Source organism: Pan troglodytes, chromosome 20, assembly GCF_028858775.2.
Source record: "Pan troglodytes isolate AG18354 chromosome 20, NHGRI_mPanTro3-v2.0_pri, whole genome shotgun sequence".
NCBI lineage: Eukaryota > Metazoa > Chordata > Mammalia > Primates > Hominidae > Pan > Pan troglodytes.
Window position 1 is genome coordinate 9078517 of NC_072418.2, and position 26852 is coordinate 9105368.

The window sequence follows — 26852 nt, forward strand, 5'->3', positions numbered from 1 at the left end:
TCCAGGTGGCCACGGACCAGGTAGGTGTAGTAGCGGATCTTGGCCTCGTGGGCGCGGTCCATTCGCAGGAGGAAGTTGACGTTGAGGGTCTCCCCGGGTCTGAGCTCTGTACGTGGCACTGAGAGATGCAGGTAATTGTTGGAGTTGCCCACGGTGCTGTAGGGCAGAGCCTGCATGGTGCTGGTAGCCTGCTCTGCCTCCGAGAGCTCCTGCTTCTTCGTGCGCACCTGGGTGGGGAAAGAGGGATGCCTGCTTGGTCGCCGCCCAAGGATACCCACACCCGAATCCCTGAGACCTGGGAATTGGTGGCCTTTCTTAACAAAAGGGGCTTTGCAGATGGGATTAAGTTAGGGATCTGGAGATGGAATCATTATCCTGGATTATGTAGGTGGAGCTAATATGTAATCATAAGGGTCTTTATTAAGCAGGGGCAGGGGAGAAAGGAGAGACAGACAGAGAAAAAGAGAGACACTGGAAGATGCTATGCTCCTGCCTTTAAAGGTGGAGGAAGGGGCCATGAGCCAGGCCTTTAGGGTGCCCTGGCGACACTGGAAAAAGCAAGGGAGTGAACTTTCCCCCAGAGCCAGGACTTCTGACCTCTCAAACTATAGACCCATAAATGTGTGTTGCTTTAGATCACTAGGCTGTGGCCATTTGTCATGGCAGCCACCGGAAATTCACGCACATGCGAGCACAGGGAGGGGTAAGTGGGGTGCGCAGCCTGGGAGCTGCAGAGGGACTGGGAGGCCATCTGCAACCTCCGCAGCTGTCGTGAGACTTGCTTCCCTCCCAGTGAGGGGCAACAGAGCCACGTGCACAGAAGCCAGGAGAACTGAGACCACCTCACAACAATGGGCCTGTCCCAAACACTACACAACCCTCCTTGTGAGATTCAGGCTCCTTCCCCCATGGGAGTGGAAAGACTGTGCGTGGATGGAGCGCCTCTCCATGTAAGTGGAAGGAGCAGGGCATGCAAGAGGAAGATTCCTGTTTCCTCAAACTGTGGACCCCTCCATGCAGATAGCAGGACCCCACTGTGCAGGACAGAACCCCTCTAGGCAAATGAGAATGTCTATGCAAATGGCAGGACCCCACTGCGCAGGAGAGAACCCCTCTATGCAGATGAGAATATCTTTATGCAAATGGCAGGACCCCACTGCGCAGGAGAGAACCCCTCTATGCAGATGAGAATATCTCTACGCAAATGGCAGGACCCCACTGTGCAAACACCAGAACCCCTGTACCGTCTTCCCAGTGATGGGGTTCTGAGGCTGGGCCCAGACGCACCGTGATGCTCAAGGGCTTCTGGCTGGGGTGTGTGTTGATGCTGAGTTTGGCCACGCCGTCTCCCTGGGTTAGAGATTGCACAGTGTCCTCGCCCTGGACTGCCACAGGGACTCGGTAGGCTGGAGAGCCATCGGGGTTCGTCACGAACACCTGTGATGTGGGGTGCAGGTGGGGGAAGTTCAGGCAGGCTCAGGGGTGTGGCCAGTGTCCCCAAAGGGAGGAGTGGGACCCCTTCCCGCCCTGGGTCTCACCATGAGGTCAAAGGGCATTCCTGGTTTGAAGTACTTGGGTGTCTTGGTGAAGTGGATCTGGTAGGGAGAGGTCACGATGGGGATCCCGCTGCGCTCTGCCTGCACCATGTCACTGCCTGAGGGGACCAGCTGTGAGTGTAGGCTCCTGGGCCACCCCTCAGGATTAGACCTCCTCCCTCAGAATGGACCCCAACTTCAGACTAGGCCTCCTCCCTCAGAGTAGAGTCCACTTTCATACTGGGCCTGTGCCCCCCATCAGACTGGACTCCACCTTTATACTGGCCTTGCCTCCTCCATCAGACTGGGCACAGGCTTCATACTGGGCCTGTGACCCCCATCAGCCCAGACCCCACCTTTATACTGGCCCTGCCTCCCCCATCAGACTGGACCCATCTTTATACTGGCCCTGCCTCCCTCATCAGACTGGACACAGACTTCATACTGGGCCTGTGCCCCCATCAGCCTGGACCCCACCTTTATACTGGCCCTGCCTCCCCCATCAGACTGGACTCCATCTTCATACTCGGCCTCCCCTCTCAGACTGGGCCTACCCCATCAGACTGGACCCCACTTTCACTCTGAGCCTCCCTCCTTAGACTAGGCTTTCTCTTCTGACCTGGTCTCCCCTCTCAGACCGGCCCACTTGGTGGTCCTGAGCCTGGCCTTCAGACTGGGCCTCACCTGAGTGCAAGATGACGGTGACAGACACGTACAAAGACTTCCCCACCAGGTCTTCCGCTCGGGGGTTCTGCACCCCTTCCAGCAGTACCTTCCGGCTCAGCACAACCTCCCCCGAGCCATCCTCAATCTGAGAAGGGAGAGGAGGGCTCAGAGAGGGGAGCGGGCTCAGAGGAGGCGGGGACAGGGGCAGGGATCAAAGCGGCCTCTGTCTGTGGTACCGGAATGCGCTTGAGGGATTCAGGCAGGGAAATCCTCTGTTCCCCATCCTGGATCCCGAAGATGACAAAGGCAGTTCCCTCCACTTTCTTCCCGTAGAGGAACCTACGGGACAGACAGGGAGGGCTTCAGGTCCATCCCTCCTGGAGAATGGGATCTCCCCCAGCTTCTCCTGCCTGTGCTGAAGACTGGAGCCCCCAACCCACTGCTGGCCTCTCACCTGGCCCCACCTCCAGCCCCTCACCTGGCCCCACCCCCAGCCCCCCACCTTCCCCACTCCCAGCCCCCACCTGACTCCACCCCCCAGCCCCCCACCTGGTCCCACCCCCAGCCCCTCACCTTGCCCCACCCCCAGCCCCCCACCTGGCCCCACCCCCAGCCCCTCACCTTGCCCCACCCCCAGCCCTCCACCTGGTCCCACCCCCAGCCCTCCACCTGACTCCACCCCCAGCCCCCCACCTGGTCCCATCTCCAGCCTCCCACCTGACTCCACCCCCAGCCCCTCACCTTACCCCACCTGCAGCCTCCCACCTGGTCCCACCCCTCAGTCCCCCACCTGGTCTTCACCTGGTCCCTCACCTGGCTCTTACCTGGCCCCACCCCCAGTCCCTCACCTGGCGGTGATGGTGACCTCCAGGCCCTTCTCGTTATAGATGTAGTAGAATTTCTCTGTAGGCTCCACTATGACCTCGAAACTGGGCAGCACTGGGGGAGAGACGGCGTTGGTGGGGCCGGCGCTGGGCCAGGCGTTCTGGGCACTGCCTCCCCCCAGCCCCTCCTCCTCTTACCGTACTCCTTCACCTCAAACTCAGCGGAGAAGACCTCCTGTGGTGAGTTTTCATAGTAGGCTAGGATCTTCCACTGGCCCATGCTGTGAGGAGGGCGGGTGAGTGGTCTCTCAGGCCTCAGAGCCCCCCTGCTCCCTCTCCTCAGGGATAGGGGAGCCCTGAGCCCCCTCCTCAAGAACCCGACATACTTGACGAGTTCCGGAATGTCCCAAGACAAGGGCAAGATGCCAAACTGGTTCTGAGAAGACAAGGAGTCCTGCTTGACCGGGATGCCTTCCGGGTTCTGTGGGAGGCAGGAGGGAAGGATACAGGATAAAGTGGCTCTTCAGAGGCTGGGCTTAGCCTCTCAGCTCTCCCTGACCTGTGTCTGGACATTCTGTGTGCACAGTGTCTACTGTGGTTAAGAACAGGGACCCAGGTGGGCACAGCGGCTCACGCCTGTCATCCCAGCACTCTGGGAGGCTGAGGCGGGCGGATCACCTGAGGTTAGGAGTTCAAGACCAGCCTGGCCAACATGATGAAACCCTGTCTCTACTAAAAATACAAAAAGTAGCCAGGCATGGTGGTAGGCACCTGTAATCCCAGCTACTCAGGAGGCTGAGGCAGGAGAATCGCTTGAACCCAGGAGGCGGAGATTGCAGTGAGCCAAGATCACTCCACTGCACTCCAGCCTGGGAGACAGAGTGAGAGTCTGTCTCAAAAAAAAGAACAAGGACCGGAGTCAGTCAACCTTAGCTTTGAATCTCTACTGTGCCACTTACAAGCTGTGTGACCCTGGGCAAGTTACCTAACCTCTCTGTGCTCAATGTGCAAATCTAGAAACAGGAGATTATAATGGCACCTACTGTGTTGGCTTGGGACATAGTTTGTATGAGTAGGGGCTCATTTTTTCAGCGTCTCTCTGAATACTAATAACTAGTAGTGTCATTTCATTTGCTGCCAACATTTAAACATCATGAGACATCATTGCACCACTGCACTCCAGCCTGGGTGAAAGAGCGAGACCCCATCTCAAAAAATAATTTATTAGGGCGAGCGCAATGGCTCAAGCCTGTAATCCCAGCACTTTGAGAGGCAGAGGTGGGAAGATTGCTCAAGGTCAAGGGTTCAAGACCACCTGGGAAATGTAGGGAGACTCCATCTCTACAAAAAATTTTTAAAATTAGCTGGATGTGGTGGCGCATGTCTGTGGTCCCAGCTACCCAGGAGGCTGAGACAGGAGGACAGCTTGGGCCCAGGAGGTCAATGCTGCAGTGAGCTGTGATTGTGCCACTGCACTCTAGCCTGGGCAACAGAATGAGACCCTGTCTCAAAAATAATAATAATGAATGAATGAATGAATAAATAAGTTTAAAAGAAATTGTACAGAGGTAACAGGGATCAGGCAAGTGGCATATCTGAAGGCCGTGAGCTGGCTTTAGGAATTAAAACACATAAAAATCTGTTTTTTGTTTGTTTGTTTTTTGTTTTTTTTTTGAGACGGAGTCTTGCTCTGTCGCCCAGGCTGGAGTGCAATGGCGAGATCTCGGCTCACTGCAAGCTCCGCCTCCCGGGTTCACACCATTCTCCTGCCTCAGCCTCTCGAGTAGCTGGGATTACAGGTGCCCACCACCATGCCCAGCTAATTTTTTTGTACTTTTAGTAGACACGGGGTTTCACCGTGTTAGCCAGGATGGTCTCGATCTCCTGACCTCGTGATCTGCCCGCCTCCACCTCCCAAAGTGCTGGGATTACAGGAGTGAGCCACTGCACCTGGCCAAAAATCTGTTTTTCTAGCTTCTGTTGGAAACAAGGAAATTTCTGTGGATAGTGTACTCTGGTTAGCAGGAGACATCTAATTGGAGCTGGGCAACTGTTGTGCCTTTACAAGAGATGTGTGGTCTCTGTTCCCCACAGACCACATCAATCCCTAAATCTAGATAATTTTTACATTTTTTTGTAGAGATGCAGTCTCCCTAGCTTTCCCAGGCTGGTCTTGAACTCTTGGCCTCGAGCAGTCTTCCCACCTCTGCCTCCCGAAGTGTTGGAATTACAGGCTTGAGCCATTGCATTTGCCCCAATTATTTTTTGAGACAGGGTCTCACTCTGCCACCCAGGCTGGAGTGCAGTGGTGCGATCATGGCTCACTGCAGCCTGGAATTCCTGGGCTCAACTGATCCTCCTGCCTCAGCCTCCTGGGGTAGCTGCAACCACAAGCAAGCACCACCACACACAGCTGTTTTTTTGTTTGTTTTTAACTTTTCTTTTTTGTAGATACAGGGTCTGGCTGTGTTGCCCAGGCTGGTCTCAGACTCTTGGGCTCAAGCGATCCTCCCGCCTTGGCCTCCCAAACAGCTGGGATTACAAGTGTGAGCCACTGCACCTAGCCTTGTATGATTTCAACACATCCTCATGATAATTCTATGAGAACACCCTCCTTCCCCTTCTCTCCTCCCATCCTTCTCGCTTCTTCCAGTAAGTTTTTTATTAAACCCAACTATATACCAGCATTGTGCTGAGTTCAGGTGATAAAACCCTCAACAAACATAACAATTCCTTCCTGGAGGGATTTAGGTTCAATAGGGGGCGAGGCGAGGGGAGAAGCAATTATCAAATGAATAAATCTCATTTGCAGGACATGGCAGGAAGGAGGAGTGTGTGTAGGGGGGAGGGGGGACGCTCAGGGTGGGTATTTGCGACTTTATAGGTTACTCAGAGAGACCTCATTGTAAAATTGAGACATTGGTGACATTTGAGCAAAGACTTAAAGGAGGAGAGAGGACGAGCTGTGTGGATATTTGGAAGAAGAGGGTTTTCTTGAGAAGAGGGCACAGCCCGTGCCAAGGCCCCAAGGCAGGACTGCACCTGGGTGTTGGAGGAACAGGGAGGAGGCCCGTGTGGCTCCAGAAGAGTGAACGAGGGGGAGAGAGGGAGGAGGGGAGGGCAGGGAAGGGACAGGGCAAGGTGTGCAGGGCCTTGTGGACTGCAGGGAGGACTTGGGCTTTGACGCATAGGAAGGTGGGAGCCATGGAGGGCTGTAGGCAGAGCAGGGATGGGCCCTGACTCAGGTGCTCACAGGCGTCCTCTGGCTGCCGTCGGTAGAATAGATGACATACAATTATCCGTCATGATCCCGATATTCAGATAAGGTAACTGAGGCTCAGGGAGGTGAAGTGATCAGGGGTTTAACTGAAAGCAGAATCCACGGACACCTGCACTGCTCCCTGGGGTCTCCCTGGATCTCCACCTTGTCTCTCAGCCTGTGTGTGTGTGTGTGTGTGTGTGTGTGTGTGTGTGCGCGCGCCATATGGTGTATTGTGTGGTTGTGTGTTGGGTTGTGTGTTGTGTGTGCTATGTTTGTGTGCACTGTGTTGTGTGGTCGTGTATGTTGTGTGGTTGTGTGTTGTGTGGTTGTGTATGTTGTGCGTGTGTTGTGTGTTGGGTGTGTTGTGTGTTGTGTGTGTTTGTGTGTGGTGTGTGATTGTGTTGTGTGGTTGTGTGTTGTGTGTGGTGTGGTTATGTATGTTGTGTTGTGTGTGTTTTGTGTGTATTGCGTGGTTGTGTATGTTGTGTATTGTGTTGTGTGTGTTGTGTGTGGTGTGGTCATGCACGTTGTGCTGTGTGTATTGTGTTGTGTGTTGTGTTGTGTGTGTTGTGTGGTCCTGTGTGTTGTGTGTTTGTGTGTGTTGCATTGTGTGTGTGCATTGTGTGTGCACATGTGTCTGCATATCTCTTTGCCTCTGTGTGTGTGTTGTGTGCTGTGTGTGTGCGCGTTGTGTGCTGTATGTGTGTGTGTTGTGTGGGTGTGTGTCTGCATATCTCTTTGCCTCTGTGTCTCTGCCACTGCACCCCTTCCGGTGTGTCTTTCTCTGTCTCTCTCGATCTCTTTGCCTCTCCTAAGCCTGTGCCCCTGCTGCCCCTGGGGCCCCCTCTGGCTGGTACCTCAATGTTGACCATGACCGTCCGGCCCACGGGTAGCAGCTTGTGGTTGACGGTGAAGATCCGATAGAGAACTGGGGAGAGACAAGGAGGCCTCGTGAGACCCTAGCCCGCCCACGCCGGTGCCCCGCCCTCTCCAGCCGCCCCCAGCCTCACCTGTGGAGCCAGGGGTGTAGATGGTCTTGTCTGTCTGGATGAAGAGGTACCCACTCTGAAGGCTGACCAGCACCACCTTCTCCACCACTTGGGCCCCGAAGGTGGCCTGCACGGTCACGAACTTGTTGCGCCCCTTTTCTGACTTGAACTCCCTGTTGGCTGGGATCTAGGCGTGGGCAGGGCATCGTCAGGGGTCTGTTCCAAGGCCCCATGCCCACGGTCCAGCTTCCGGATCTTGGGCTGGGTCCCTCCTTGCCTGCCCATTATTCTTGGTCTCCCGAGGTGGCCGTTTTGGGGAGGGAGGGGCATGTGAAGGAGGTGCGAGGGGAGAGGGGGGACCAGGGAGGGAACTCAAAAAGAAGAGCTCACAAGGAGGAGAGAGCTTATAGGAGGAGGGGCTCAGAAGGGGCGGGGACTCAGAAAGGGAAGGGGCTGACATGGGAGGGGCTCAGAAAGGGGGAGGGACTCAGGTGAGGGAACTTAGAAAGTGATGGAGACTAAGAGGGGAGGAGTTCAGAAGAGGAGACTTCGAGGGGGAGGGGCTTGGAAAAGGAATTCAGTGGGAGGGACTTAGAGGGGGAGGAGACTCAGAAGGGGTGGAGTCTCAGAGAAGGGGGCTTAGAAGGGGAGGAGCCTCAGAAGGGGTGGGGTCTCAGGGAAGGGAGAGACTTAGAAGGGGAGGAGCCTCAGAAGGGGTGGGGTCTCAGGGAAGGTCAGGGCTTAGAAGGGGAGGGGATTCAGAAGGGGTGGGGTCTCAGAAAAGGGAGGGGCTTATAAGGGGAGGAGACTCAGAAGGGGTGGAGTCTCAGAGAAGGGAGGGGCTTAGAAGGAGAGGCGACTCCGAAGGGGTGGAGTCTCAGGGAAGGGCAGGGCTTAGAAAGGGAGAAGACAGAAGGGGAGGGGCTCAGAAGGAGGGGGAGTGGGCGTGGCTGTGGGTGTCAGCCGGGTCCTGCGCCAGTCTGCACTCACCATGAAGGTGACGTTGCCCATGTGGTTGGTGGCAGGGGTCAGCACGGTCTTCTCACTGGACAGCACTAGTTTTTTGCCTGGGAAGTCGTGGACAATAACAGTGACTGGAACATCCCCTTGCGCGTCGTGGGCCTCCAGCACCACGGTCTCCTCGCTCTCCAGCCGCAAGATGTTGGGGGTGATGATAGAGTACCTGTCGGAGTGGGGCACGGGAGTGGGCTTGTCATTCCAGGGATGTGAGACGCCAGTCCTCACTGGAGTCAGCGCCTGGCAGGCTGTGTGCCCCAGCCCCTGGTCCTGGAGAGGATCCAGTGACTGCCGGCACACTTGCCAATGCCATCATCTTCTCTGGGCACTGCCACCATCTCAACCACATGGGCAGGACAGCAGCCACCATGACTCCCACTCTCAGCCAGCTGGGCCTGGCCTTTGAAAGCCTGGGCAACGAGGGGCCACACATCCCACCAACCCCTGAACCTTCCAACCAGCGTCAGCAACTCCTCCAAGTCTCTGGACTTTCAGACCCACAATCGCCTAAACCCACACATGCCCCAAACCCTAAACCTCTACCTCTCTAAACACTCCAAATATGTAAACACTCAAACTCCCGGACACCCTCAACTCTACCTACCCAAACCCACATACGCCAAAACCTCTAAACCTCAAATCTTAGAGCACCCCAAACCCAGCCTAAACCTCCAACACCCCAGTCCTAATAAATACAATCAATTCCAAATGCCCCAACTATACATGAACCCGAAGTAGCCAATCTTTAAACCCACACTGAAAATTGCAAGTCCCCGAGCTGCAAACTCCCAAATCTTGTAAAGTCCAAACCTCCGAGTCTCCAAATCACCCCAACCGCACCATCAATGAACACCACATACACCCTAAACCAACAGATGACCTCAATTCTAGAAACATCCCAAACTCCAATTCCACCATACCTGGATTCCACAAACACCCAACCCATAAACACCCAAACTCTCAGGCAGCCCAAATGTATATAAACTCCAATTCCACGATATCTGGATTCCACAAACACCCAAACTCACAGGCAGCCCAAATGTATATAAACTCCAATTCCATGATACCTGGATTCCACAAACACCCAACCACAAACACCCAAACTCACAGGCAGCCCAAATATATATAATCATTCCCAACCTGCTAACCCCTGAATCCACAAACACCCAAATGCACCCTGAATTCTACAGGGACCTGGACCCCCAAATGTCTGCTTCCACCCCAGAAGCAGCCCTGTTTGTGGGTAGAGTCATAACCACTCACATGGGACTCCCCAGAGCCAGGGGGAGGTGGGTTAGTAGCAGGAGCAGCAGGCTGGGACCTGAGGTGGGTCCCATGGTGCCGGGACAGTGCAGGGTCAGAGGGACGGAGGGACAGAGGGAGAGGATGGGGAGGAGTGAGCAGCGCCTGCTGGAGCTGGCTTTTTATCTGGCTCCTGCCTTTCCCCCACTCAGCCCCCCCTTCTCCCCATGGCCTCTCCCCTTTTGGGGCTGCCCCAGATTTCTCAATACCATTTCCTAAGCTTTTCAGTCCCTGGGGCCAACATGTCCATGGGGTGAGTAACCTGAGGGCATGTTCCCCAGCAGCATGAATGCAGCTGCACCCTGCCCTGGACTCTCCCAGGGTCAGGGCCACCTGGTGAACACAGACCTTTCTCTGTTGGACCCACTTTGTAGTGGAAGAACACTAAGGTCTGGAGAACCCCCCACCGCAGATGTCTTGGACCTCATCCCCAGTTCACTTTTGGCCATGCGTTTATCAGTCGAACCCTTCCTAGGAATCTCTCTGTAGGCTGGGAGTCGGAGCCCCACTTCCAGAGGCTTCCATGCTGAGGGAGGGGAAGTAGAATGGGGGAGGGACAGAGCCCAGCACAGAAACTCCCAGTCTCATGAAATGTTTTCTAGCTCATGTGCAGGGCAGGGAAAAAAAAGAAGAAGAAGAAATGTTTTCCCCAGTGAAATAGAACTCTGCTTCTTGGAGGGTCAGGGAAAACTTCCTGTAGGAGGGGACATTTCAGATGGGCTTTGAGGTATGTGTAGGAGTTCACTATCCAAGTGAGTTTATTTTCCAAGGAGGCTCCCCTCACTTACCCTTGTCAGGATGCCTGAGTGACTTTGGTGGTGAAAAAAGTCATCACTGAGGAAAGTCCTCATTTCTAGAGCTTTTGTACCTGTCTTATGTCAATATCCTCTTAGGATATTAAATTGTATTGTGTGTGTGTGTGTGTGTCTGTGTGTGTGTGTGTCTGTGTGTATAATATATTCATATTGATCAACATCTAAAAGGTACAAATGTGTATAGCAGTAAAGGTGGTCTTCCTCCCATCCCTGTTGACAGCATATTCTTTTTGTGTTTTCCTTTAAAAAAATGTTTTTTCATTCTGTCACTCAGGCTAAATTGCAGTGGTGCAATCACAGCTCACTGCAGCCTCAACCTCCTGGGGTCAAGTGATCATCCTGGCTCAACCACCCAAGTAGCCGGGACTACGGGTGGCCGCCACCATGCCCGGATAATTTTTTTATTTTTGTGGAGATGGGGGTCCCACGATGTTGCCCAGTCCAGTCTTGAACTCCTGGGCTCAAGTGATCCTCCCGTAGCAGCCTCACAAAGTGCTGGTGTGAACCACCGTGCCCTGTGGACAGCACATAGCACATACTATTCTTCCTGGTCTCTTCAGTTAAATCTTGGGTTTCGTTTTGTTTTGTTTTTTCATGAACTATATACCTCAGAGGCTATTTCACCTCAGTGCGCAAAGAACTTCCTCATTCCTACAGGTTACAGGCCTCTTGTTATATTGTGAGAAAGTAACCAGCCTGCTACTTTTGGGGGGATATTTTGTTTGTTTGGGTTTTTTGTTTTTTTTTAGAGTCTTGCTCTGTCACCCAGGCTGGAGGGCAGTGGCGCTATCTCAGCTCACTGCACCCTCCACCTCCCGGGCTCAAACAATTCTCCTGCCTCAGCCTCCGGAATGGCTGAAATTATAGGTGAGCACCACCACGTCTGGCAATTTTTGTATTTTTAGTGGACAAGGGGTTTCACCATGTTGGCCAGGCTGGTCTCGAACTCCTGACTTCAAGTGACCCACCTACCTCGGCCTCCCAAAATGTTGGAATTACAGGTGTGAGCCGCTGTGTCCAGCCACCAGCCTCTTCTTGATGGAGAGACTGACATCTGTGGCTTCACACCAGGCTCTCTGCAGTGAATAAGCTTGAACCTGCGTTATTTTCTAGCTCTGAAACTAGCTGTGATCTTTGGGTAAGCTACTGATTACCGCCCTGAGCCTCAGTTTGTTCATGGAAAAGGAAACCCTTACCACCTACTTCATAGAGTTGTCGTTGCAATGGAAGGAAATATGTTGGGTCAATCTCTGAATGCATTGGTAATCTTGCTAGATATTGCCAAATTCCCCTGCACAGAAGTTGTATTGATTTGCACACTTATGAGCCCTGCATGAAATGAATTGTCAGTTTCTTCCACTGCCTCATCACAAGGGCATGTTGATAAACTTGAAGATTTTTGCCAGCCTTATGGGTGAAAACTGGTACCTTGGTGTCATCTTTTTTGTTTTGTTTTGTTTTAAATGGAGTCCTGTGCTGTCACCCAGGGTGGAGTGCAGTGGCGCCATCTCAGCTCACTTGCAACCTCTGCCTCCTGGGTTCAAGTGATTCTCCTGCCTCAGCCTCCCAAAGAGCTGGGATCACAGGCATGCGCCACTACACCTGGCTAATTTATTTTTATTTTTATTTTTATTTTTTATTTTTTGTATTTTTAGTAGAGAAAGGGTTTCGCCATGTTGGCCAGGCTGGTCTCAAACTCCTGACCTCAGGTGATCCGCCCACCTCGGCCTCCCAGAGTGCTGGGATTACAGATGTGAGCCACCACACCCCGGCAGCCGGTGTCATTTTAACTGGCGTTCCTCTGATGTTCTGCAGCATTGCTGCCCAGGCATACAAGGTGGATGGTGAGGGCAGGAGAAGGGTCTGTGGGTGGAGCCCCCTTATCCCTGGAGAGGCAGTTTCTGAAACCCCACTGAAGGGGTTAATGGGGAGTTTTCTCTGATTTCCTGTAAACCACATTCTTTTCCGTGCCAGGGGTAGGGGGAGGCGTGGAGCATGAGAACAAACCTGGCGTCTGTCTGCACTGATTGCGACACACTCTTTGGAAGAGGAGGAGGCGGAGGAGAGAGAATGAAAATACCTGCTTGCTCTCCAGAATTGGGGTTCAGCTTTTGAAACTGCATCCCCTTGCCAGGTGCAGTGGCTTACGTCTGTAATCCCAGCACTTTGGGAAGCCGAGGCAGGCAGATCACTTGAGGCCAGGAGTTGGAGACCAGCCTGGCCAACATGGTGAAACCCCGTCTTTACTGAAAGTACAAAAATTAGCCGGGCATGGTGGTGGGTGCCTGTAATCCCAGCTACTCAGGAGTAGCTGAGGCAGGAGAATCGCTTGAACCCGGGAGGCAGAGGTTGCAGTGAGCTGAGATTGCACCACTGCACTCCAGCCTAGATGACAGAGAGAGACCCTGTTGCCAAAAAAAATAAAAATAAAAAAAAGGAAAGAAACTGGATCTCCCAATTGCCCCATTCCATCTTCTATCCCCCACTTTCTCCTCAAGCCATCCCATTTCCTGGTTTCATTCTAGACTCAAGCATTCGGCACTGTGGTTTGACAGCCTCGAGAAGGAATTCCTGTCTGGCCTCTGTCTAGCGGCAAGCCTGGGTTCCTCTTTTCTCTGAGCCTCGGTTAATCCAACTAAACAATGCGACTGAAGATAGTTCTGGTTGTTGTGACAATTAAAGAAACCAGGATGCCTAGAAGCCACCAGGCTCAGAGGGGCCAGGTGCGGTGGCTCACGCCTGTCATCCCAGCACTTTGGGAGGCTGAGGCTGGGGGATCGCTGGAGGTCAGGGGTTCGAGACCAGCCTGGCCAACATGGTGAAACCCTGTTTCTACTAAAAAATACAAAAATTAGCTGGCTAGGCATGGTGGCTCACACCTGTCATCCCAGCACCTTGGAAGGCCGAGATGGGCGGATCACCTGAGGTCGGGAGTTCAAGACCAGCCTGGCCAACATGGTGAAACCCCATCTCTACTAAAAATACAAAAATTAACCAGGATTGGTGGCGGGCACGTGTAATCCCAGCTACTGGGGAGGCCGAGGCAGGAGAATCACTTGAACCTGGGAGGCGGAGGTTGCAGTGAGCCAAGATCGTGCCACTGCACTCTAGCCTGGGCGACAAGAGCGAGACTCTGTCTCAAAACAAAACAAAACAAAACAAACAACAACAACAAAAAATTAGCTGAGCATGGTGGCAGGTGCCTATAATCCCAGCTACTCGGGAGGCTGAGGCAGGAGAATCACTTGAACCGAGAAAGGGTCTGGCCCTACCCTGACCTCCAAGAAGTGACCAGAGGGGAGGGGCAGGATGAGAAGTGAGGGGGTTGGAGGCTGGAGCAGATGGTGGCCTACTGGGAGGGAGGGAGGGAGATGAGACCGGGAATTCTTCAGAACCTCGTGACTTTTTTCTGGGAGATGTGCATTGGTGTCCCGAGGTTTGGGAGGGGGATGGTGCACAAGGATGAGCCAGCAGGGGAGGGAGAGAAGGAGGTCTGGGTGTGTGTTGGGGTACTTTCCATTTTGAGGCCCACTCAGCCCAGCATTCCCAGAATCAAGGAGGGAGAGTGCGGCCACTGGGCTGACCATTCGTGGGTTATCTGGAAGCTACATATACTGAAAATGTAGTTGTTATTTATCTGAAATTCAAATGTAACTGAGCGTCCTGTATTCTGTTTGGCAATCCTAGCTGGGATGCAAGGGGAAAATGAGAAGGGGCCAGGGTGCGGTGGCTCGTGCTTGTAATCCCAGCACTTTTGGGAGGCCGAGGTGAGAGCATCGTTTGAGTCCAGGAGTTTGAGACCAGCCTGAGAAATACAGTGAGACTTCGTCTCTACAATTGAAAAAAAAAAAAAAATTAGCAGGGCATGGTGGCGTGCCTGCAGTCCCAGCTCCTCGGGAGGCTGAGGCAGGAGGAGTTAGAGGCTGCACTGAGCTATGACTGCACCACTGCCCCCCAGCCTGAATGACAGAGCAAGACAGGAAAAAGAAAGAAAATAAGAGGAAGGAAGTGGGAATGATTTCTGGGTGGGGGACCCAGATGCCCCCGGCTCACACCTGCCTGAGTTCACTCACTGTCCCCTATATCCCATCCCTCCCCTTCCCCAACAAAGGGGCAGCCAGGCCTGGGAGCAGCTGGGAAACCCCTATCCCATCGTCTAATTCCAGGTTGAAGTGGCTGCTTTCCTAGAATTTTTCTCCAGAACCCACAGCCAGGCCATCCCCTTCTTCCACCCTATTACTGATTAATTCAAGTTAACCTTGACCTGACTGACTGAATCAATCTATCTGCCTGGCAACAATGGCTCTTTCCCTCCTCTCCCTCTGGTACACTCAGCAGAAACAAGCTGGGGCCCTATAGACTCCCGCCCTGGGAAAATGGAGAGCAATGGGTTTTGATTCCAGCTCTGCAGGGCCCCTGGGAAGGTCCAACCCCTCCTCCCAGCCTCGGTTCCTAATCTATCAACTGGAGATCCACAGCCTACAGCCTCCTTTCTAGTCTTGGAGTAGAAGTCCTAAGTGGCACCCAGGAAACAATCCTTAACCCAGCGCCCTGCGCATACTGAGCGCTCAGTACCCTTGAACTGTACTTTTTGTTTTTGTTTTTTGAGACAGAGTCTCGCTGTTGTCGGCCTGGGCTGGAGTGCAATGGCACGATCTTGGCTCACTGCAACCTCTGCTGCCCGGTTCCAGCAATTCTCCTGCCTCAGCCTCCCAAGAAGCTGAGATTACAGGCGCCCGCCACCGCACCCGGCTAATTCTTATATTCTTAGTAGAGACAGGGTTTCACCATGTTGGCTGGGCTGATCTCGAACTCCTGATGAACTGTATTTTTATTTTTGCGAATACCCGTGTCTTCTACCCCAGCCTTGCTTGGGTGACGGCCCCACCAGGCTTCCAAGCTGGACTCCTTCCTTCTTCTCATTCCCAGAATTCACCTGCTGGCCAAGCCCCTGCCTGGAATCTCCCAGCTTATCCTCCGTCTCCACACCTGTGATCTCTGCCCTCACCTCTGCCCCAGCCTCCTCCTTACCAGCCCATTTACTCTGCAGCAGCTGGGGATGCTTTACTTTTATTTATTTAATTTATTTTTTAAAATTTTATTTATTTATTTATTTGTGAGACGGAGTCTCGCTCTGTCGCCCAGGCTGGAGTGCAATGGTGCGATCTTGGCTCACTGCAAACTCCGCCTCCTGGGTTCAAACAATTCTCCTGCCTCAGCCTCCCGAGTAGCTGGGATGACAGGCACCAGCCACCAGGCCCGGCTAATTTTTTGTATTTTTAGTAGAGACGGGGTTTCACCATGTTGGCCAGGCTGGTCTCGAACTCCTGACCTCAAATGATCTGCCCATCTGGGCCTTCCAAAGTGCTGGGATTACAGGCGTGAGCCACCGCGCCCAGCCTTATTTTACTCTTTTAAAAGCAGGCTATGGCCCTGTCGCCCAGGCTGGAGTGCAGTGGTGCCATCATAGCCCACTCTGGCCATCAAACTACTGGGCTCAAGCAATCCTCCCACCTCAGCCTCCTGAGTAGCTGGGACTACAAGGTGCATGTCACCATGCCTGGCTTGGGGACTCCTTCCTTTCTAAAATCCACCTTTGGGCCCGGCGTGGTGGCTCATGCCTATAATCCCAGCACTTTGGGAGGCCGAGATGGGTGGATCACTTGTGGCCAGGATTTTGAGACCAGCCTGGCCAACAGGGTGAAACCCCGTCTCTACTAAAAATACAAAATTAGCCAGGCGTGGTGGCACATGCCTGTAATCCCAGCTACTCGGGAGGCTGAGGTGGGAGAATCACTTGAACCCAGGAGGTGGAGGTTGCAGTGAGCCGAGATCGCACTATTGCACTTCAGCCTGGGCGACAGGGCGAGACTGTCTCAGACAACAACAACAACAACAAATACCCTACCTTTGTATTCCTTTGACCGATCACGAGCGCACTGACGCTCACAAACGCCTATAAGATGCGGGTGGCAGCAACTTATCTATTTCACGTATTTTAACCCTTGTTTACGCCACATGCCGTAGGTGCTATCATTGCCCCATTTTACAGATGAAGAAACAGAGGCTTTGGCTGCTTGCCCGAGATCCTGCGGCTGGTAAGTGCCGGAATCTGAACTCAGAGAGCTGGGCCCTATAGAGTGCGTGCCCTTAAACTGCATGAGTTCTTAACTGCTGCAGCAAAAGATGACTGCAAACTCGGTGCGTTAAAACAACATGTTTATTATCTTACAGTTCTGGAGGTCAGACGTCTAAAATCAAGGTGTCAACAGGACTGTGTTCCCTTCTGGAGGAAACAGATGAACCCATTTCCTCGCCTTTTTCAGTGTCTAGGAGCCGCCTGCATTCCTTGGCTCGTGGCCCCTTTCTTGGAATCACTGCAGTCTCTGCCTTTGTCACTGAGTCTCCTTAACTCTGACCCTCCCACCTCCCTCTTATAAAGACCCCTGTGACGATATTGGGCATATCCAGATAATCCAAGATAATCTCCCCCATTTTAAGAGCCTTAATCCCATGCACAAAGTCCCGTTTGCCGTGTGACAGAACATACCATATCCACAGGTCTTGAGGATTCAGACGTGCACATCTTTTTTTTTTTTTGAGACAGGTCTCTCGCTCTGTCACCAAGGCTGGAGTACAGTGGTGCGATCTCAGCTTACTACAACCTCCACCTCCTGGGTTCAAGTGATTCTCCTGCCTCAGCCTCCCGAGTAGCTGGAATTACAGGTGCCCACCACCACGCCCAGCTAATTTTTTATTTTTAGTAGAGATGGGGTTTCGCCATGTTGGCCAGGCTGGTCTTGAACTCCTGACAAGTGATCCGTCTGCCTCGGCCTCCCAAAGTGCTGGGATGACAGGTGTGAGCCACCACACAGGCTGGACGTGCCCATCTTTGAGGGGACCATGACTCAGCTGACTGCAGCATGCACATGCAGTCTCTCTGGCCATGCTCCTCCCTGCTTTAAATTCCTCCATGGCTCCTGTGGACCCCTGGATGAAGCCCCATGTGCCTGCCTGTCCTTAGGCCTCTGCCAGCTTCTCTCGCCCTCCTCCTGCCCCCCCCCCCAAGCCTCGCGGGCCATCCCAGCCTTCCCCGCCGTGTTCATGTAACTTCCCCAGTCTGCAATGCCTCCCACTTCCTTCTTTGTCTGACCGGGCTATTTATTCATCTGGGCCCCAGCTATATTTGTTTCTGCTTACAGGAAGCCTTCACCCCAGCCCTGTTCCCTGCCGCTGTCCCATGCTTGTGTCTCCAGCGAGGAAGGCTTCTCCGAGCTCCAAAAGGCATTCTGGATGCTCTAGTTGAAGGGCAGGTGGGTGGGGGGTGGAGACCCATCTTGGGAACCTGCCCTTAAGTGTGCATGCAAGCAGATCTCCAATTCCTCAGTCGCCCCTCAAGATTCAGGGCTGGTTCCCTAGAAGTCAGGTCGAGGCTGTGCAGCTGGGTGCTGTGCCTGCTATTGTATGTGATACTCAACAAACTTAGGAGGCCCCATGTTATATGCAAGGAAACAGAGAGAGTAAGCCAGTGATCCAGGGTCACACAGCAAATGGCAACAGGCTGAGAGATTTGGTCCCAGGGAGTCTAGCTATGGAGCAGCAATGCATATAGTCAGTGTCTGGCTTTGAGCTGGGAGTCTCCCACTCACTCATGAGCTGTGTGACCTCAAGGAGGTTTCTTACCCTCTCTGTGCCTCACAGGCTTTTTAACAAATTAAAATCCACAGAAGCCTTAATAGACAGCGTGGCGTAGCAATCACTCTGTGTTACCTCGTATTATTTTTTCTTTTCTTGAGATGGGGTCTCGCTTGTTGCCCTGGCTGGTCTTTAACTCCTGGGCTTGAGTGATACTCCTGCACTGACCTCCGAGTAGCTGGAACTACTACAGGCACTTGTCACTGTGCCCGGTTAGCTTCTATTATTATTATTTGTTTTTGAGATGGAGTCTTGCTCTGTTGCCCAGGCTGGAGTGCAATGGTGCAATCTCTGCTCACTGCAACCTCTGCCTCCCTGGCTCAAGCGATTCTCCCATTTCAGCCTCCTGAGTAGCTGCCATTACAGGCACCTGCCACCACACCCGGCAAATTTTTGTATTTTTAGTAGAGACGGGGTTTCACCATGTTGACCAGGCTGGTCTCAAACTCCTAACCTCAAACGATCCGTCCGCCTTGGCCCCCCAAAGTGCTGGGATTACAGGCGTGAGCCACCACACCCAGCCTATTCTTTCTTTTCCTCTGTAGCCTGAGCCACTTGGGGGCCTTCAAATCCCCGTTCTCCCCTCGCCCCCAGCTTTCATGCCCGCAGTTCCCTCACCTGGGCATGAGCTCTTCCGCCATGTTTCTACTGACCTTTCCTGACCCCCAAGGCCGGGTCAGAGCCCTGTGCAGTTCCCGTCACGGCGCTGATGGCCCAGTGATGGTACTGCCAGGTGACATGTCCCTCTGCCTGACCCCCACCCTGGGCACTGGGAGCCCCTTTAGGGCTGGGACCAGGTGGGTCTTTGTGACCGCTCCGTCCCAGCGCCTGGCTTTGGGCCCTGCATGCAGCGGTTACTGAATGAATATTTATTGAATATACAAAGACACGGACCCTGTGCCCGCACCCCCGCCACACACAGCGAAAACAGGTTTCTACATTGTAAACACAACCTCCGTGTAGACCCCAACCCCCAAAAAGGCAAGACAACGGCGTAGCCAAACAGATTGGTCATTATTGTACACATAGCTGGAAGGGAGGGGTGGTCCCGGGGTAAGGACAGGGCTGCCCAATATTTGGGGGGAGGAAGGGACTCTTCTTCCAAATGGGCTTGTCCGGGAACCGGGGTCCCGGGGAGCTGGGCGCCTGGTCCACATGAACCCCCTCCACCTCCCCACATACGCTGTGGAAGAAGGGCAGGAGTGAGAAATGCTGGGGGAGGACGACCCTTTGGTCTGAGATGTGGAGGTGATCATAACAGTTCCCGCCCGCTGGCTGTTTTGTTGACTTTGGAGAGGCCTTCCCGGAACCCAGAGTCGGTCATTCTGGGGGCAGACAGCAAGGAGGCGTCTAGCGTTGCACGGCAGCAGGCCCCACCCACTCTACCCGGAACCACTCAGGCCCCGCCCCACTCCCCCCAACCACAGCAGCCCTGGCCTTGCCCACTCTACCCCAGACTCACCCAGGGCCGCACCCACCTCACTCCCACAGCAGCGCAGGCCCTACCCTTCTACTCCAACCACCTAGGCCCCGCCCCCAGCAGCCCTGGCCCCACCCACTCTACCCGTAACCACTCAGGCCCTGCCCACCTTACTCCCATAGCAGCCCAGGCCCCATCCGTTCTACCCGAACTACCTAGGCCCCGCCCACCCCCGCCCCCAGAGCGGCCCTGGGTGTCTCCCTAGCGGCCCTAACCCCACCCCTAGCTCAGCCTGGCCTTAGGTACTCCACAGCTGTCCGGTCCCCACCTGCACAGCTGCCCTGGCTGCCCCCCATCTCCCCTCCATCCCTTCTCAACAGCAGGCTCTGCCCTAACACTGCCCCCAGGGCTGCTACAGTCCCTCCCCCCTGCCCACCCTGCCCTTAGAGCTGCCCACCCCCTACTCCACCCCCAGAGCCGCCGGCCCTGCCCATGGTGCCCAGCTCACACTTGCTCCATCTGAACATCCTCCTCGTCCTCCTGGGGCAGCTGCAGGTACGGGTTGTTCCCTGTGGGCTGGAACTTGTAGCCCGTGAGCACGAAGAAGGCCAGGGTGGAGCCCTCCACCAAGAGCTGGGGGACGGGGCAGAGTGGGGGCGTCAGGCGCACCCCCACCCCCACCGTGGCCGCCCTCCCGTCCCACCTGGGCCTCGGGCTCACCTGGTACAGCCACTGCCACTGAAAGGGCACAGCCACCTGCAGCAGGATGGCGATGATGCGAGTGAAATAGACGTAGCAGATGACCTGCAGGGGCGCGAGCAGGCGTGGGGCCAGGACTGTAGGGGCACGGGCAGGCATGGGGCTAGACTGCAGGACTGCGGGCTGGGGAGCCTGGATGGGGGCCTCGGGATGGGGCAGCAGCTGAGGGGCTGGGGTGGGCGTGCAGCAGGTCGGTAATCCCCCCAAACCCGCTGTGAGTGAGGCGGGCTCCTACCATGACATAGTAATGCCGGAACAGCTTCAGCTTGGCCAGGTTCACTGCCACTGAGGGTGGGCACAGAGAGGGCGGTCAGGGGAGACTGAGGGTGGGAGGGAGGGGAGGGGACTGGGGGCTGGGAGACGTGACAAACAGAACATCTGAGGGAGTGTCCAAGGAGCAGCAAGTCTCGAGGGGACATTAGGTGGGGCAGAAAGGCCGAAGGGGGAGATCAGAGAGGAGGGAAGGGCCACCCAACAGGGCAGAGAGGCCAGATAAAGGCATTCGGGGGAAAGAGAGGCCAGACTGGGGCATCCAGGGAGGCAGAGGCCTGGGGGCTGGGCAGAGAGGCCAGGAGGGGCATCCAAGGGGCAGAAAGAAGGGCCCAGAGGAGGAATGGGGCCATGAGCAGAGGGCCCGCAGGCGCAGGGCCTCACCCTTCCCGTCTGTGCCAGACGCGTCCTGGAGATGCCGGATGGACCTGGGACAAGTGGAAGACACAGGGTACGGTCAGCGCGGACATCGCCCATGTGCACAGGGCAGAGCCTCAGCCCGGGGGCACGGTCCTCACCAGACCACGGGGAACAGGATGGCGCCGCAGCAGATGAGATCCACCAGGAACAAAATCTCCTTCCACAGCACGTAGTCGCTGGCGCCCTCCTCGCGGGACTCGATGATGATGTAGGCCACGTTGGCCAGGACCTGCGCAGGCGGCGGGCGTGGGTGGGCACTGCCTGGCACGCTCCCCTTTGCCCCCACTGCCCTGTGCAGCCCTCCCTGCCCTGCTCCGGAGGCTGCTCCATCCGCACCTGCATGGGGATCACGATCCCAAAGACCTTCTTCTCCTTATCCGACAGGACGTACTTGATGAAGGCCCAGCCTGAGCCAATCAGGGCGATGGTGATGAAGAGGAGGGCGCCCTTCAGCCTGAAGGAGCAGGGGAGGGCGTGATGATGAGGTGGGGGGCCAACCCTCCCCTGTTCGCCTCCCCCCAGCTGCCCAGCAGAGTGGGGGACACTCACAGGTGTGCGATGTAGTACATGACGGCAAGGCCTTCGATGGGGTGGCCCTGGCTGTTGATGAAGTAGTAGTTGATCTGGGGGTGGACGGACAGACGGACAGTGAGGCGCACAGAGGGGTGGGAGGCTGGTGGTGGTGGTGGGGGATTAGGAACACGGACCGTCACCATCAGATGGGTGGTCAGAAAGTTGAATAACGAGGACGGTGGGTGGGACTCAAAACTGGTAATCGGGGCTGAAAAAATGGAGGGAACAGTCACAGCTGGAGGGGTGAATGGTTGGACAATCAGAGACGGACAGTCACAGCTGAACCAAGGGACAGTGGTGGACAGAGCTGCCCCGCAGGACTGGCGGACAGAGGGGATGGGCGACTGGCCACACTGGTAAAACGGGTGGACACGTGGATAGCTGGCGGATGGCCCTCCCACAAGCCCAGGGTCTGCAGAGATTTGGGGGACGGCCCGGCTGGTCCTTTCAGCCCACCCCCCGCTGCTCCCCGGTCCAAGGCTCTCACGCTGTGGAAGAGGAGAGAGATGCTCTTGGTGAAGGCCAAGGCCGCCATGAGCCAGTGGATCTTGAAGACGCTGTACCTGGTGGGAGGGTCAGGGAGAGATGGGGGTGCGGGGCATCAGCAGAGCATAGGGATGGAGGTCTGGTGAAGGGACGTGGGGGACCCTCAGGGGCAGAGGCATTACGTGTTCCTGCAGAGGATGGACACCCAGAAGATGCCGGCGGCCAGGAAGCAGGCGGACATGACCATGTAGAGCTTGAAAAGGGGCATCTCCGCTGCCGACAGGAAGCCATCGGGGTTCTTCTCCCGGATCATCACCTGCGGAGGGGGCAGTGGTGGGCGGCGGCAGGGGCACAGCCCGACCGCTGGCCTGGGAGAGCAGCGAGTGGGGGTCTCCAGCTCTCTCACTTTCTACTGGGCCACTCATCCACTCTGAGCCTCAGTTGGCCCCGTTTCTCAAATGGGTATAACAGCTCCTACTTCGCACCCGGGAGGGCTGGGAGAAGCTAAGCGGGGCGAGGCGCTCTGGGCCCGCAGTGGCCTGCAGGGGGCGCTCCCTGGCCCTGCTGCCCTCCACTCCGCTCACCGTGATGTCGAATGGATGCTCCTTTCCTGGCACTGAATTGTTGCAGTTGTGGAAGTTCAGGCTGTACTGGCCTTCTTCCGCCTGAGAGCCGATCACCACGTGGAACTGGGCGGGCGGGGAGAGAGGAGGGCTCAGCTTGGGGGACCCGTGGTGTGGGGCGACAATCAGCTTGGGGGTCCCATGGTCTGGGGCGATGGTAGGGCTGCAGGAGGGCTCAGCTTGCGGGTCCTGTGCTCTGGGGCAACGGTAGGGCTGCAGGAGGGCTCAGCTTGGGGGTCCCATGTTCTGGGGTGACGGAAGGGCCGCAGGCGCTGCAAACACTCACACTGAAGTTGTAGGAGTTGTTGAGGTGGCTCAGGCCCAACACCAGGTCCTTGTCCTTCCCACTAGGACCCTGAAGGGACAGAGCCCCTCCATCAGCTGGTTCTGGGTCCCCGCAGGGCCCTGGGGTGTGCATCTTCCCTCCTGCCCTGCCTCCCCAAAACCTGAATCACTGCGGGTGTTGACTTGGGCTTGCTGGCTGCAGAGGTCCCTCCTGTAAGAGACCGGGCAGTGATTTTAAGAGATGGATGGATAGAGGGGCAGTGGGAAAACGGGATGGGGAGTGCAAAGGGCAGACCTGCCCATCCACCACCGTCTGCACAGCCAGCCTGACTCACCGCCATCCACCTTGCGGGGGACTGTGGCCTGTGGCTTCGGGAGCCCTGGTTTGGAGGGTGCTTCCGGGAGGAGCCCGGGAAAGATAAACAACGTCTTCTGCTCTCCATACTTCCGCACCTGGACCCTGGGGTGAGGGTGGGGTGGGGCATGAGGCTGGGGGGCTGAACTTGGCTCAGGCACCGGCAAAGGACTCAGTGGCCCCTTGGACCCTCTGCGTGTCCTCCCTGAGGGGCGGGGTCCAGCCGAGTCAGTTATCACTGAGTTTCAGCCTTTGGTTCCCACCGGTCAAGGCGGCTGACGCCTTCCTGTGCTGCCTGCATCAGCAGTTATTCGTCATTTCCCATGACATCAATCTACTCTTTTTCTCTTTTCTTTAGAGACAGGGTCTTGCTCTGTCGCCCAAGCTGGAGCGCTGTAGTGCAATCACAGCTCACTGCAGCCTCAAATTCCTGGGATCAGGCAATCCTCCCATCTCAGCCACCGGAGCAGATGGAACCACAGGCGCACACCATCATGCTTGGCTAATTTTTAAATTTTCTATAGAGACAGGGGTCTCCCTATGTTGCCCAGGCTGGTCTTGAACTCCTGGCTTCAAGTGATCCTCCTGGCTCAGCCAGTCTCCCAAAGCACTGGAATTAATGGCATGAGCCACCATGGCCAGCCCTACATTATTATTATTATTATTATTATTATTATTTTGAGACAGGCTCTTGATCTGTCGTCCAGGCTGGAGTGCAGCAGTGCAAACTTGGTTCACTGCAACCTCCACCTCCCCAGCTCAGGAGATCCTCTCACCTCAGCCTCCAGAGTAGCTGGGACTACAGGCGTGCACCACCATGCCTGGCTAATTCCTGTACATTTTTTGGTTTTTTAGTAAAGACAAGGTTTTGCCATGTTGCCCAGGCTGGTCTACAATTCCTGGGCCCAAGCAATCCGTTTGCCTCGGCCTCCCAAATACTGGGATTACAGGCGTAAGCCACTGCCTGGCCCTAAGTATATTATTTAAAAAGAAAACATTTTATCTACAGAAAAGCAACATGGTTTTGTCAGACCCTGGCCCCAGAATCCCAGTTTCTGGGACTCAGTTTTCTTGTCTGAAGAGCGGAGATGATCACAGGATAAGGAATGGATGAGTTAATGTATTAAAGCTCCGGGACACCGGAAGCACTCAACATGTGCGAACAATTGTTATTCATTCTCACAACAACGCTCTGTATCCGGGTCTTCTGCCCTGAGACACCAACACCCGCGGAGTCCCTCTCTCCTTCCTTCCAACAATCAGAAGACTTGAAGGCAAAACTAAAAAGTAAGTGGCTTTCTCTCTCTGCTTCTCATCCCACCTGATCAGCCCAGGTGCGTGTGGGCATCACACCAGGGAAACGCAGACGAAGGATCTGAGCGAGCCCCCGGTCCCCAACTCACTGCAGATCCTTGGTGTTGATGAGGAACAGGACCAGGAAACTGCTACTGTTTTTCTGGAGAGGGCAGTCCTGGAAATCCCGGGTCTGGTGGGTGGGCAGGAGGGAGGGAGTCTTGGTTACTCCTCTCCTGGTCCAGCTCCACCCTGTCTCCCTCCCTGTCCACCCACGGGATCTTCCTGCTCCTGCCTCTGACAAAGAACAGGGGCCCTTGGGTTACAGATGCAGAGGACAGACCCTACCCCCTCCCTCCAGCCCCTTCTCCCGTCTTCCCCATGCCCTCCACTCACTGAATAGGAGCGAACTCTGCCAGACCGAACCCGGCTGAGACTGAACCCCACCTGGTGGGTGGAAAAAAAAGGGGGAGGGTGTGAGGGACAGTAGAGACCTCCCAGCTATCCCTTTCAGTAGCAATAGAAACCTAACCTCACATTTACTGAACACCTAACATGTGCTAGATCCCACACGCTCTTTTTCTTTTTTAGAGTTAGGGTGGTGGGTGGACCTCATTCTGTTTCTCAAGCTGGAATACAGTGGCAGGATCATAGCTCACTACAGCCTCGAACTCCCAGGTTCAAACGATCCTCTCACCTCGGCCTCCCGACTGGCTGGGACTACAGGCACACCTCACCACGCCCGGCTAATTTTAAAAACTTTTTGTAGAGACGGGGGTTCTCACTATGTTGCCCAGGCTGGTCTTGAACTCCTGGCCTCAGGCAATCCTCCCACCATGGCCTCCCAAAGTGCTAGGACTACAAAGCCTGAGCCACCGCGCCCCGCCTGTCCCCCAAGTCTTAAGAAAAGTGCCTAGCACATCCTGTGTAAGACATCATTACTCCCAGGTACAGATGACGAAACAGGCTCAGAGAGATGACGGGACTTGTACAAGATCACATGGGTAGCGGCAGAGCTGGGAACCCAGAACCGGGGGATTGCACCGTGCTCTCCTCCAGCAAACTCCTCAAGGTCCCTCACCAGCAGGGACTTCTCTTCTGCCTCCCGGAGGCCCAGCCGCAGGAGGCTCAACTCCACCTCCAGAGAGCCATTGGTGTAGAAACCGAAGCTGTTCAGCTGGATGTCCGCTCGCTTCTCCCCCTGCCGGAGACCAAGGAGGCAGAGGCAGTTCAGACCTCTTTCCGCCTGCCCAGCCCCAGGGGTCTGGCACGAGGACCTCCAGAAGGGCCTCCTGGTACCCCTCTATTTAGGACAGGCCCAGAGGATGACAAGAGAAAGTTGAGAGGGGCTTCCTCCCTGCAGGGGAAGGGTGGTCCTGCATTCTCCCACCTCTGTTCTGAGAACCCAGGAACAGAGATCCTGCGGCACCTGGAAGTCTCCCCACTGGGGTGAGCACCACCCGGAGAACAGTTATTCACCTCGGCGTGCCTGGCCTTCACCTTCCCGAAGAACTTTTACATTCCAGTGGAGCTCCCAGCAACATTTCAACAGAACCCCCCAAATCCCATTAAGTGCCCAGAGGACCCCACTCTATAGCCCCCCAGGACCCCGCTGTGCGGCTCCAGGGTCTCTAGCGCCCCAAAAGTGATTCCAAGAATTTAAAGGACTAAGACCCAGTTGGGGGGAAGGGGGGTGTAGTCCCCAAGAGATGGAGCCCCGCCCCCGAAGGGAGGGGGCCGACCCCAGCGAGGCGGGCCCGGCAACTCCATCCGGAGGACCGAAGGGGATCCCGGGACGAGACCACTCCGGGCCCGGAAAAGGGGGGCGCCGGACCACTCCACCGCCTCGGGGACGGGGGAGGGCGGACGAGACCACTCCAAGCCAGGGGGCTTCTTCGAGACAAAGTTGCGCCCCCGACCCCAGACCCTCGCGCGGCGGGCCTCACCGTCAGCGCCAGCCGGTGGATGCGCCCGGAGCAGCCACCCAACAGCAGCACCAGAAGTAGCCGCTGCCCCCACTCCGCGGGGCTCCCGCGGCCGAGCCCCCTCCTCTCGCTCACTGCCATCTCTGGAGCCACCTCCTCCCCGACTCCGCCTCTGGCGCCCAAGCCCGCCCACCGATGAGCCAATCGCCGCACGGCGGGGCCCGGCCTTTCGGAGTTTCCAGTCCGCCAACCAATCAGCAATTGCCTCTCCGCAAGCCCGCCTCCTTGCGTCACCGACGGACAGCATCGGTTCCGAATGGGAGAGCCGATAACGCTTA

The 26852-nt window shown here is 55.5% G+C and overlaps 2 protein-coding genes across 8 annotated transcripts in view; both read right to left on the reverse strand.

The window, feature by feature from the left end:
• C3 (complement C3) overlaps positions 1-9703 on the reverse strand; it is a 42867-nt gene extending 33164 nt beyond the window's left edge. The window contains exons 1-12 of the mRNA XM_024351451.3: positions 9557-9703; positions 8267-8459; positions 7298-7463; positions 7145-7215; positions 3412-3506; positions 3224-3306; positions 3050-3140; positions 2438-2540; positions 2220-2346; positions 1539-1654; positions 1288-1437; positions 18-227 (exon numbers count right to left, since the gene is read on the reverse strand). Coding sequence (XP_024207219.2) covers positions 18-227; positions 1288-1437; positions 1539-1654; positions 2220-2346; positions 2438-2540; positions 3050-3140; positions 3224-3306; positions 3412-3506; positions 7145-7215; positions 7298-7463; positions 8267-8459; positions 9557-9630 — 1479 coding nt within the window. The 5' untranslated portion in view covers positions 9631-9703. The remainder of the gene's footprint in view (positions 1-17; positions 228-1287; positions 1438-1538; positions 1655-2219; positions 2347-2437; positions 2541-3049; positions 3141-3223; positions 3307-3411; positions 3507-7144; positions 7216-7297; positions 7464-8266; positions 8460-9556) is intronic.
• Positions 9704-17160: 7457 nt separating this feature from the next.
• On the reverse strand, positions 17161-26852 carry GPR108 (G protein-coupled receptor 108). 7 transcript variants are annotated; one of them, XM_016934831.4, is made up of 18 exons: positions 26536-26852; positions 25671-25790; positions 24986-25036; positions 24700-24782; positions 23277-23401; positions 23103-23152; positions 22943-23011; positions 22618-22722; positions 22216-22349; positions 22035-22110; positions 21524-21597; positions 21311-21428; positions 21073-21203; positions 20939-20982; positions 20520-20569; positions 20246-20329; positions 20034-20158; positions 19101-19430 (listed from the first exon to the last, which is right to left on the reverse strand). In XM_016934831.4, exons 1-18 carry the CDS (start codon positions 26653-26655, stop codon positions 19358-19360), a joined length of 1632 nt encoding a protein of 543 aa, XP_016790320.3. In that variant the 5' UTR covers positions 26656-26852; the 3' UTR covers positions 19101-19357. The 7 variants fall into 7 exon arrangements, with proteins under 7 accessions (XP_054529240.1, XP_016790320.3, XP_054529238.1 ...); XM_054673263.1 differs by having other exon boundaries at positions 20246-20281; positions 26536-26722; XM_054673262.1 differs by having other exon boundaries at positions 20246-20361; positions 26536-26711.

Bases quoted from the DNA above. Each gene is read 5' to 3' on its own strand.
- GPR108 (XM_054673265.2), bottom strand. From the start codon at position 26,655: ATGGCAGTGAGCGAGAGGAGGGGGCTCGGCCGCGGGAGCCCCGCGGAG. The intron at 20,570-21,072 runs GTGAGGACCGTG...GCCCACCCTCAG, and splicing joins ATCCTGTTCCCCGTGGTCTG to TGGCAGTGAACCTGGCCAAG. The intron at 20,330-20,519 runs GTAGGAGCCCGC...GCGCCCCTGCAG, and splicing joins TCCGGCATTACTATGTCATG to GTCATCTGCTACGTCTATTT.